This window comes from Falco punctatus (assembly GCF_963210335.1).
Source record: "Falco punctatus genome assembly, chromosome: 5".
NCBI lineage: Eukaryota > Metazoa > Chordata > Aves > Falconiformes > Falconidae > Falco > Falco punctatus.
In genome coordinates this window covers 1,829,713-1,842,385 of record NC_137584.1, presented here as the reverse complement: position 1 = coordinate 1,842,385, position 12,673 = coordinate 1,829,713, and the positions used below count along the sequence as shown (strand labels likewise).

General features: G+C 41.1%; 2 protein-coding genes across 3 annotated transcripts in view; one reads left to right on the top strand and one right to left on the bottom strand.

The window, feature by feature from the left end:
* The window catches only part of MMS22L (MMS22 like, DNA repair protein), a 98,746-nt gene extending 88,302 nt beyond the window's left edge, over positions 1-10,444 (bottom strand). Inside the window, exons 1-5 of one of the 2 annotated variants that reach the window (XM_080389043.1) lie at positions 10,345-10,444; positions 8,573-8,760; positions 6,270-6,395; positions 3,040-3,092; positions 10-97 (exon numbers count right to left, since the gene is read on the bottom strand). In XM_080389043.1, the coding sequence (XP_080245169.1) occupies positions 10-97; positions 3,040-3,092; positions 6,270-6,395; positions 8,573-8,751 (446 nt within the window). In that variant the 5' untranslated portion in view covers positions 8,752-8,760; positions 10,345-10,444. The remainder of the gene's footprint in view (positions 1-9; positions 98-3,039; positions 3,093-6,269; positions 6,396-8,572; positions 8,761-10,344) is intronic. The other variant, XM_080389042.1, reaches the window with a different exon arrangement.
* A 1,877-nt stretch (positions 10,445-12,321) lies between these two features.
* The window catches only part of LOC308064498 (uncharacterized protein), a 193,931-nt gene continuing 193,579 nt past the window's right edge, over positions 12,322-12,673 (top strand). Inside the window, exon 1 of the transcript XR_013928404.1 lies at positions 12,322-12,426. The gene's annotated coding sequence lies outside the window, so the exon portion shown is untranslated. The remainder of the gene's footprint in view (positions 12,427-12,673) is intronic.

The window sequence follows — 12,673 nt, the reverse complement described above, 5'->3', positions numbered from 1 at the left end:
AAATCTCACCTGAAGATGAAAACTTTCACATAATGCAAAAACTCAACACATTGGTGCCTGATGCTCTCTGCTTCAGAGTGCAAATTTGCAGCTTGACCTGGAGTCAAAGAGATAAATAGCTTAAAGCAAATGAGTCACAGTGTGGGCACATCTAAGACATGCATTCTCCACAGAAACTAAACCAGACCACTGGAAAGCCACTCTCTTTTCTGAGGACAGCTTGGGAGGCAGCTGGTGGTAAACATGCACTTGTAAATGTCATCTTGCCAGAGGGATCCATTCCTCATCTTATCCTCTCAGGCTCATACCTAGATACAGAGGGAAAAGAAGGATTCCAGCCCCTCAAGAAAGGTGGCAGAGGCAAGCAAGCAGTGCTAGAAGAATTCATTCAGCCCTACTGCCCTGCTTCCTGTCTGCTTCCAAGACACCTTCAAAAAAGGTATGTCTGAAAAATTCTCAGCACCCTTTTTATTGGGGGACTTAAGCAGGTGGACTTATTTGGAAACATGCTTTGTAACTTCTCTTCCTAGGAAGCATCACATTGTTGCACAGTGCCTTAAGATGTGTAATGCTAAGAGCCATCCATGTACAATCCTGTAGCCTGCCTTTCACTTGCAGCTCTGTACCCTTTCAGCCAGTTATTGTGGCTACGTCTCCTTTCCTTTGCCCTCTGAAGCTGTTGTTCTCATGGTGTTATCCTCCTTGTCTTGCACCTGCAAGCTCAAACACCATCGTTACAGCAGATTCATTGGAATCTTTTGCCATTGGTGTGAGAATCACTCTTTATTTATTCCTGCACCTTGCCTTGTAGCTTTCAGTTTATATTACAGAAAGATGAAACTTTGTGCATAACCAAGCAGATACAGTCATTTAAATACCCAGTAACTACTGCCCAACAATATATATACAGAAAAGCATAGCAACCAGTCAGCCTGCAACACTGGTACCTGATTAAGCACATGCCAATCATTAAGAGCATCATAAATGGGAACAGCAAATGAGAATTTTGAGCAAGCCCCAGTGAAAGCGTATTGCGCTAGAGCCGATCTGTGGCAAAAACTCTTTGTCACCTACTACTGCGTGTCCAGGGAAAGGCAATCACCTTTGCTCCTCTCCCCAGCTGACCACCGGGGATTCTTCCCTTTCCTTTTTCTTGCTCTTCCCTCCCTCTTTGCTTCCCCCCATCCCCTCCAGGTAATCTTGAGGTTCATATATACCACTTGTTATGGATGCCACAAATAAATTTGTGCATATAAGCCTACCTCAATATCTTCTGAACACCACCACTCACTGAGTGAAGCAAATCAACTGGTACAACTACCATAATATTCCAGCGTACAGCCTACCCCCACGACAGAAGCAGCCATGGGTTCTGCCATGCTAATGAATCATACGTTTCAGAGGCTCAGATCACTCTGCTGAAAAGGAATTCTTTATACATATTACAGCTGCTTTGTAGCAACAACAAATATTTTATCCTAAGTTCTCAGAAGTTCTGTTTAAGCAAAATTTTAATTAACAGTGTTTCACTACAAAATCTTTTGCATAATGTCATAAATCATTGAGCAATAAAGTAAGTGGAACAAAACAGGAACAGCAGAGTGTTAAGAACAGATCAGGCATTTTCAAAAAAGACAAAATAACACAGAGCGTAAGACAAGATTTTATACAGCTTCCACATTACAGTCTCAGTACCAAGGTTCCAAAGCTCATTAAAACTGATAGGAAATGGAATTAAATGTACAAAATTTGTAACTGTATGAACATATATCCACAACAAAGATTTACTGAGCTAAAACTCCGAACAGTGGCAATAGCTCATTTATCTAAGACATCATAATACCTAACATCACACTGCCTGATCATTTTGAGTATTCTAATACTCATGACAGTCCTCTGCTACTAGCCTGGTTGTATAAAGGGCGACTTCAGTCCCATACATGTCAGTGACTTGCTCTAAATCACAAAGAAAGCCTGATGGAAAGCATAAAATCCAACAGTTATTTTACTAACTTATTTGACAAGAGGAAGAACAGGATTCAGAGAGCAGAATCAAACAGATGCTTAAATTTAAGGGAAAAAGAACTACAGAAAAGTTTCGTGGTGTCCAGCTACCATATAAATAAAAGTTCAAATGTAATCGAATAAAGTTGAATAAAGGCTATTTCCACTTATGTATTAAATGTCAGCAAAATCAGACAATCAACAACAACGTATGAAAAAAACTTGATAAATTCATACCAACGATTTAAATGGGAGAGCATGACATTACCAAACCAAAATAATGTGTAAAAATATTCACTTGTACTCTTAGAATACTAGCAATGTATCTGTAATGAGAAGATACTAAGGACAGTTTATTTCTGAGTAATTACTGAACTTCTCAACTTGCTAAGTAATTCAGCCTTCAAACTTACAAGCAGCCCAAGGCTGCAATAATCCTTCAGAAACATACTGCTTTTCATGTCTTAGTATTTAATTGAAACAAAGTGTTCTGTAGTAATCCCATTACATTGATCCTGCTGCAAAGATAAATTGTTTGTAAATAACGCTAAATTAAGCAAATAACTAACTTGGTCATAGGTAAGCCAAGAGAACTCTGAAAAAAGCCCCAACCCACTACCTTTGTAACTACAATAGTTATTGGGAGTTTTGATGCAACTTTGCCTTTTCAATTAAATGAGTTCACAGTTTTGCCTTAGGGGTGACATCATAGCTCAAGTCAAATTAAAACTGCCCACTAAGGTCAGTAAGGTCTGGATTGCCCAGTGCACCTACTCTACAGGCAGGTCTGGTTCCTAATTGACTCACAACATTTCCACTATCTCTTTCCACAGTACTTTATATCCATCTCTTGGTTGCCTGTACTTGGACCCTTACTGCAGGTTTACACTGATTATACACTGTTCTGTGGCACACTCCATGCCATAAGCCCTTGGTCAAGAGTCAAAGCACAAGTATGATCTGTGACAATATACTTTATAATGAAAAAGTAGTCAGATACCTGTCCCCATGTCAAATTAAATGCGTTAAACTTACCAAAATCAGATGAACTCATTTTTACTAGGTTTTCCAGTCTGTCTATCTGTTGCCTAATTAAAAGAATACAAAGGTTTATGGTATTTATATAGGTTAAAGCTGTTTAAAAGTAAAAACTACATTTCAGTAAGATCCAAATAGAACAGAGAGGTGAGAGGTATTTCTTCCTTTGTATTTCTGAAAAAGCTTACAGAAATGTAACTTACGAAATAGTGGAAAGCAACAGACACATCCAATTGTGAAAGGATTAAAACGGACAGAGTTTTTGCTTGTTTTTACAACAGTAAACTGTTAATTACAACAGTAACAAATACAAAATTAACTAAATATGAGGGAAGGAAAAAGCAACCACACACACAAAAACCCCAAAAGCAATTCCTTGTAAGTGATCTTTCCACAAGCATTAATCAACTTCATATTTGACCACAGAATAAAACTCAAAAGTTAGCCCTCATGGCATATGCTCAGTATACACTGAATTAATTCACCTGTGCATGAACACTAGTAAATTGTTTCCACAGCTTTTCCCACTTCTCTTTAGGGTGGTCTGCTGCTTAACTTGAGCACAAAAGATAAAAAGCAACAAATATAGTAGAATAAAAGGAGGAAGTGTCTCTAGAAAAGTTAAAACTCAGTTCAGTTTTGGAGGGGAGAGAGCATTTTTAAAGAAGCTGCTAATTACCACTGCAAATGAAAATTTAAGAAAGCTGTAACATAGGTAAGCACTCAGCCATATTCTGCAACAACTGTTATTTTCAAGTGGTCGTCAAGTATAGTCTCCGCAGAGGTAATGTGGTAGTAAACTGAATACATGAAAAGCACAACTGTGTAAGACAGATTTTTGAAAGAAAATGCTGCATAAATTGAGGAAGGAGCTCTCTGCTTCGTTTTGTATACAGTCAAAGCAGCAACTACTGAAGGATTCAAAAACAGGATACTTGGATACAACACAGATCAATTGTTCTTATGAAAAAAAAAAAATCTGAAAACTAGGAAGTGCCCACAAGGACCCAATACCCCAGGTTGTAACCTGCATATTAAAGGGCAGGCACACTTTAAAAGTATCTCCCCTAACTCTTCCTTCCTTGGATAAAATCATGTCAGCTACCCGAGATTACCTTCAGTCACTTATGTGGGTTGTGGGGTTTTGCTGTTCATTTTGTTTTGAAATCAATGTTGAATTTGTGCATGATTTTTTCCAAGTATTTCAACCATGTAGAAAGGAGGTAAGACTAAAGCAGGAAGACTTTATGAAAAAGGCTGAAGGTTAGAGAGAGAATGTCAGAAAGGAGCCACACAAGTTTAAAAAAAAAAAAAGACTCTCCACTGAATTGACAAGACAGAATACAGTGGGCTGATTAAAAAAAAAGAAAAAAGCACAAACTGGGCATGAGAAGCATAACAAAGATATCATCAGTTAAATAACTAATTTTAATTTCAATTTTCCATTTGCATTTTTACCTCAAAGATTGATCCTCATGGTTGTTAATCATTAAATCATTTGATTTGCAAATAAATATTCTGACAGTTAAACTGGTACTGCTGTTCATTAATCAAAGATATATTTTCTTAATATACCCATTTAAGTGGTTATGTAGCTGTTACTCACTTTGACTTACACATCCTCAATCACACAAAAAAACCACAGGTAAGAATTCTTTTTATTGTGCAATTAAAGTTTTTAACTTGCAGTTCTGCTGCATAATATCATTATTTACTACAATATTTAAAAATGTGAAATAACAGTCTTTAATATTTACACACACACATTAAAAAGACTAGATTACTGTAAGCATGTATTTCAACATAGATATTACCTGTACTTCATAAACCGAACTATTTACAGCCACCCTGTCCTCAAGAATCATTGTAACTTGTACTCAAAGCACACATTTTCTACAATGGAAAAAGATTTTTTCCTACTTCCAGTTGTCAACTGGTCTATAAATGAAAGTGCTCCATTTTATGACTGAACAAATGAACTGAGATAATATCCTTGATGAGGGACTTGTCACACCAAAAGACAGCTTAGCAACCAAACCCTCATAGCCAAGGGTCAGCTGAAAACCATTACTCCAACCAGTTCAGTAGGCTTTAAAACACTGAATAACTTAAAAACCACAACAAAATATATTATGCCTTACATTCATCTCTATTACAATTACAGAGCAGTTTATATCACAGGGAAAAAAAAAATCAATTTAATTCAACAGATCAACTATATCACTGTCACTGCCCAATGATTTTATGTTAATAAACAGATAAGACTAAATGCTGAAAGGGATACAGTATTTCTTTTAACTAAGTTATCCTCCTGTCTCCTTCATTATCAGATATTTATAATTTTTTTTTTAAATCACAGTGAAGTCAAAGCTTGCATCAGACAAGCGAAGCTAAATAATACTAGTTTTAATATACTTCCTGCCATCTATGCCATCAGGTTTCAGTAAGCCAGACCCTATTAGTGATGTTTCACATCATGCCCTTGGTCATACCCTAAAGGGATGGAAGAATCCACTATAATCAAAAGGAATGATGGAATATATTGTGGAATCATACAAAAGCTCCTCTCCTATCCACTCTCTGTATGTGCTGTACATCCTGAGGATTATCAGTAGCAAAGAGGATTATCGGTGATCTGTGTATTTGCATTGACCAGATTAAACATCTACATTGAATTAGTCAAACACTGAGTAACTGTATCTGAAAAGATTGCTGAAGCTATCCTAATCCAAAGAATTGAAGAAAGTGCTGCATCCAGCAATTACAGTATTTGATTTTTAACCTCCACTTTTCTTTATGCACAAAAAAGGACTTAAAACCTTCAAAAGACAACTTCAGTTATATGGGTAGCACAATCTCATTCAAGGAAATCTTACATAGTTTATTCATGTATTCTGAAGTTAGAGACTTCTACATTAATCACAATGTTGTTGTAATAATTATACTCTACCAATTTTTATCTGGTGATGGCTAAGATATGCACCACACTGCTTAGAAACTTATTATTAAAAATCTGTGACACAAAATTTACTTCTTCCTGTAACTCCATCTGCGTCTTACCCATCACTTACTAGAGCATTAGATAGACAGTATAATCTTTCTGGATACACTGCATAGCCGACAGTCTTTTATAATTGAATTATCAAAAACTTGAAAAGTTTTACATTCTTAAGGTTTATATGATTACAGAAGCAGATTAATTCTAAAATACACTAATGTTACCATACCTAAGTAAGCCAAAGAGAAGTCCACAGGATTCAACTAATGCCATTTCAGTAACCCACTGAAAGCCAAACATTTCCACTACATCTTCTTCATAGTCATTTGGAGAAGGATCTAGTCTCAGCAAAACCCTGTAAAATAGAGCCAAGAATACTCAAACATTCCCCAGTAATAAAGCTATAAAATACAGTATCTACAGCTGGCTTACGTACCACTGATATTTTATCAATTTATCAGCAACATGCATACTATAGATAGGAAGGAGCAGCAGTGCTCTCAAAAGACAAGACTGTTATATCTTTTATAGCAATACGATATATAGTACATAAAATATGACAACTTCTAGCTTCAAGAGCATAAAAACATTATATAGTCACAGGACACAGTATGTTTTAGAATCAAATAAAAATTAACAACCTACCACCTTGAAGCACCTTCATCCTTAAAAGGGGCTAAGACATAACATACAGACTGTACTTACCAGAAGAGGCTGCTACATGAGGTAACATACTCCACTGGAAGTGTATATTTGGAATCAGTCTCAATGTACACTACATACCTAATAACTAATGCTAGAACATGCATTTGCTCTTTTATATACATTTAATAACATTTATTTAGAACGCATTAATAAAAACACACTTTTATGCAGGTAAACTGATGAAGGTCAAAAAATCTGACTTAATATAACTTTAACGCTAGGCCATGACTACCCTTTGTTCTGGCTAAAGGAAAAATAAATAAAATCAGAATTACCATTTCACTCTAAGTCAAGAAAATCAGCCATCTGTGTAGATTGTTAAAACATTAATAATTGTGCAAATATAAAAATATTTATTAATGTGGTTTCAAAAAAATAAATCACAGCAAGCTGTATAACAACAACAAAGACACCAGAGGAAATTATTTCAGAATTTTCCCCGCTGCCTTTCATAAAATACTTCAGTATAGGTGAAACTGAATTCACTAATATTCAAGAAGTATTTTGGTTTTTAAAAATAAAAAAAACATACTGGGCAAGCACTTAGTTTCATTATATTACACACCAAATTCATATTCTTCTTGAACTATGCACTATTAAAAGTTCAGTTCTCAGAGGCAAAAAGAGCATTTGCTGAATAATCAGCTCAATCTCCCATAACATCTGTAGTTCACTTGGTAACTGCCTAAACACTGGTCTATTTTAAAGCCTTTAGCAATTAAATCCAGTTACTCCTGTTCTAGATAATTAAGACAAAGTCGTCCCTCGCACACACACTTTTCCAAGAATTTACAATCCAAGTAGACAACGTGCATAAGTGGCAGGTGAACAGTATTATCATGACTGTAGTGATCTGGGAAACCTGTCTACATGCAGACTCCTGAGTCAGTTTTCACATGAAATTGTTTGTCATGAAACGCTTCTTTGTCAGTGTGGAATCCACTAGTGATATGTTCATGCAGACACAGGCTCTCTCAGTACTTTACTTGACATCAGTCTGAATGAATGTGCTCTGATCCAACAAAAAACCCCAATATGATAAATAAGGCAGGGAATGGCGGAGGTACAGGGGAAACCCCTTTAAGGCTTTACAGAAAAGGCTGTGGAAATGAAGGGTAAAAAACCACTCCAAATAACAACACAAAATATGAGGCCTGGCAGGCAGACAGACAGACAGAAAGATTATGCTTTTGTAGGAAAAACAAGACAACCCCTGCAGGATCAGCAAATGACACAGACAACTAAGCTGGATCACAGACAGTAAAAAAGATACTAACTAAACCAAAGTAACATTCTGGAATTTCACAGAAAATACTTACTTGTTATCCATCTGACTTCTGAACTTGAAACCCAGAATGCATGCATCTTTGAGAAAGATGGACTTAAAGCTACAAAGGACAGACCCAGTGATCTGGGGAAGCTGGGCAGCTCAGGTTTGTTTCTATTACGCGGAAACGAGAGTAAGGGCCAGTACTGAATAGAGCATATGACTGGAAAAAGCAGTGCTGCAGCCTCCTCAGAACTTCAAGGAGTCTCAGACGCTGTTGCCCAACAGGCCAGTTTTGACGTCTCCTAACAGGCCTGTAACAGGTCCTTTAAAATATTAAAGTTCACAAAGCTAGGAACCAGACCTGGAACACTATTCAAAGCAGTGAATCAACACAATTGCCCTTCCCACTTTGGTATACCACCAAGCTGACCTCAGGACCATAAAAGCTGAGGAATAAACTGACTTGGAAACCCTGTCAGAATTTAGAGACACCAAACACCAGAGGAAGGAACATCTTAGAAGGGTATTATATTTGTAACTCAAAAAACACCCCATACCTCTTAAGAGACCCACTTGCTAAATAAGACTCTGCAGAGAAGCTTCTCCCTCCATTTTGGTTGTCAAAAGCACAGGAGAAACAAGGCATCTTTGAATTCTCATTCTCCATTTCCATTGCCATCTCCAAGCTTTCAGTGAGAAATGGGGGCGTGGGAGAAGCCACCAAGTCATCGTCCATTGTTTCCACCTGAACCAGAAAACAAACAGACAAATTAAAAAAAACTACCTCATAGCGTTTCTTCACATAAATTTCTCATTGTTACAACTGCCAATAATCCTTCAGTCCAAGTGAGGACACATCTCGCCAACTGCAACATCAAACTAACAAATAGGGAGATACCTCCAAGAAAAGCAATCACCATCTTGTGTCCTGCCACACAATTCTGCCTCTCTGTGCAACTTCATCTTCCTCCACCACAACCTGTCCAAGGAGTCACATCAGTGACTACAAAAAACAAAACAGGTTCATTTTCTTTTGGTTTAGCTCTCTAAATTGACTAGTCATGAGGTTAAACCAGCATTAGGGTAAAATAAGAGGCAGTAATACATTACAAGACAGGGGTAAGCTACTTTCAGCAACACTGCATTTTCCGACCAGAGTAGCTATGCTACTAAAATACATCATGCATTACAGGCTCCCAGTTGCCCACGACTTTAAGGTACATTACAGCTCAAGTTCCTTCTAAGAAGCAGTAAATACACCCCACATGACAATTATGGAACCCTGAAATGCTGAAGTTTTAAAGCTCAGAAAATGACTGTATGGCTAATTCTGACATAGCTAAAGTTGGAGGTTTCATTTTAAAAGTCTGACTTCCCAGGAACCTAAGAAAAGAAAAAAAAAAAGCAAAGGAGAAGGAAGATCATGCCCAAAAGAAGTTAATGTAAGCTTAACATCAGTGAATTAATATTTTATATAACATTCTGAAAGAGCAGAACTAGGCAATAGGTGTCACAGAGTTCTACAATAACATGCAAACATATAAACAAAACTCTGAATTAAGTTTGCAACTTAATTGCTAACAGTTTTGAATACTGTTCTTATAGAAATCAGTTTACACCGTGGCTACAGGCTGGCAATACAGAGGCCTGACTGAAAAATGAGCTAAATTAAAAATGGGCTGTACAGCAGCAGCAGAACAACTCTTAAGTAAAAGAACGACTTAAGTGCTTCAGTTTATACCAGGACCTTATGTATAGATGTGTTAGCACAGCAGGCAAGGCAAAAACGAGCTGCTAACGGGAATTCCCTAATCACTAGAAGAAGGGTTTCCAAGGTAAGTCGGTTCTATTCAGGGTATCAAAATCGCCCCACACGATAGAAAACGTTGGGGGGGTGGGGGGGGTGGGGGGGGGTGGGGGTGTAAGTATAAAAAGGGCAGCTCTTCACAGCCGGCACTCCCGTCAGTTCTGCGCTTGTCTATTGCATCCCTGATCCAGCGGGCTGTAAGCACAGCATCCCTCCCGGCAGCCACGCGGGAGCACTTTCCCAGGAGGTTACAGTCGGCGGGTAGGAGCCGCACACCGACAATATAGCCGCCGGTAACAACACCCCAGCCGCCTGCCGGGGGGCGGCCACCGGACAGCACACCTGCCAGGGATCTGCCACACACGCGGCCCGCAAGGCCTGCGGCCTAGCGCCGCTCCCCGCTCCCCAGAGGCGCCTCCCCGGCGGGCCGGGCCGGGCCGGGCCGGGCCAGGCCGCGCATACGGGATGCGTCAGCCCCGCTAGACCGCGGTAGGCCCGCGATGGGGCGGGGCGGCAAGGTACCTGCGCGCCGGCGGAGACGCCGCTCCCCTTCCGCGCCCGGACACTTTCCGTACGTCCCGCGCGCCACCGTCACCACCGCACTGCGCAAGCGCCGCGGCGCCGATTGGCCGCCGGCCGCCCCGCCCCGCCCCGCCCCGCCCTTCCCCGCCGCCCGGCCCGGGCCTGGCCCGCCTCCGCCCCTGGGGGTGCTCCCGCCCGCTCCCTTCCTCGCTCCCGCCCGCGGCGCCGCCCCGCCCCGAGCCCGCCCCTCCCTCCCCTGCCCGCCCGCCTCAGGCCGCAGCGGCACGGGCGCCCTCCGCCGCCGCCCGCAGGTTGCTCCCCGCGGCGGCCGGGCGGCCTCTCCGCTGCGGGGCGGCTGCCGGCCCTGGCCCCGGCCCGCCTGCGCGTGTCCCCGGCCCCCGCTGCCCGCCTCCGGCTTCTGCCCCTCGCTCCCCACCGCCTCCCTCCTCACACCCGGGCGGTGGCCACGGCTCCCAGCCGCTTGGTTCCCAATGTGTTTGTTACTCGCCTGCAGCTTGACGTGTAGGTGGGGTTTGTGGCAGCCGCTCGCCCCCCCAGCACTGGGCGCTGGCAGCCCCCTCCGGTGCCCCCAAGCCCCCCACTTCAACTGCCTGGCCAGCTGTCCCTTGCCTGGCCAGCCGCGAGTGGTGCCTGGCCACCTCTCACCTGAACAGCGGCACCTTGGCACTGCTGCTGAATACCCCAGATCAGACTGCTGCTTCCTAATCCTGTGCTTCAACTGACCTCTACCTCTCTTTGGCTTCCTTTTCTAGCTTGTACCTGAACCTCATTTTCCTTCTCCTTGGCCTCCTCAGTTCGCTCATCCCCATGCTCCCTCACAGCCATGGGCAAGAGGTCCTGGCCTTTTCTGATGCTTAACAGACTGTGATCCAACCTTCCCATGTCTGTCAGGTACTGCTCCCATCTGGAGACAGCAGCAGTTCTCAGCAAGCATGGGAAGCGGTGTTTAGTACATTTGAAATTCAAACTGAGTGTCCCTCTTTTCCTTTATAGAAGTGCCTTCATTGGGTATGACAGTCACCATCAAATAGGGGCCAGGGAGGAAGTTCTAAAACCTGCATGTGGCGTAACTCCACTTAAAATTCATGCTATGTACCTAGCAGCTTTTGGGTCTTTTTAAAAATTACTGTATCATTGTGGATTGCTTTGGTTTGATTCACTTCAGAATCAATGCTCTTCCAGTTTTGCCTGGTTTCTGGGTGTAAAACAGCAGCAGTACATGAAACTTTTGTTTCTAACAAGGAAGTTGCTGTAAAAAGTTTTGCTGTTACTTCTGCAGCTTGCTGTGAGAAGGCTCCTGTGATTAAAAATGCTTCCTTTGCTCCTATGTCTGTAAGAATCCTTCGTTTCCTTCTTTAAATTCCTGTCTAATTAAAAAAACAGTACATCATGGTTAAATAAAACTGTACCCAGGATAACCCTGATTTCCATATGCAGATTTAGCTGCACTTGACAGCCCCCTCTCCTTCTCTTAGTCTTTCTGTTTCCTCTCTCCCTCCCTCTTTCTTCCCCTCTCTTCCTCTTCCTCTGTCGTTTTGTGTCTCTTTATGTCTATTGCATTTTGCCTGAATAATTTTCAGGCTTTTTTTCCTCCCCCCTTGCATACATGCTAAAATAACTAGACAAAGATGCAAGGTGGTTGCTGCAGTCCCTGTCTCTAGGACAAAATCAAGAAAGCTTGTGATTGCAATGCCACCTTTCCTTTTTTTTTTCTTCTTTTTTTTTTTTTTTTTCCCCACCCATGCTCTATGATTAAACTTCCCCAGGATGGCGAAGAAAAAGGAGCTGGGAATGAAATAGGGTTGAGGCAAAATCCCATTGCAGCAGCTGCAGCCAGTGGTGTCTGCTGCCAGATGTGCTAAGGTTCCTGGGGTCCTTGACACTAAAAGGCAGTATTAAAATATTTGGAGACAAAAGCTGCATCCTCAGTGATCATTTTCTTTATTTAACATGGCAGCAGGCACCGTGTGGGGGAAAATCAACACGCTGGATGTTGAATTGGACTTTTCTCCATTCTAGGATGAAAGGATGTTATCTATCCCATGCCAAGAAGGAACTGAGGTAAGAGAGCTGATCCAGCTTGTGCTTTTTCATAGTATATTTCCTAAGCATCTTTTCTGAAATGACTTATATATGTATATATGCATATATTTATGTATTTCTCTGTTTGTATATTTGTGTATTTGGTTTCAAGTCAGTAAGTGATAATGGTCTTTTTTCTGTGTTCACATCAACCCAGAGAAAGTTAATTCACAATATATATTCAGAGCTTGTTCAGAAGGGTTGTTTTGTGGGTTTTTTTTGAATA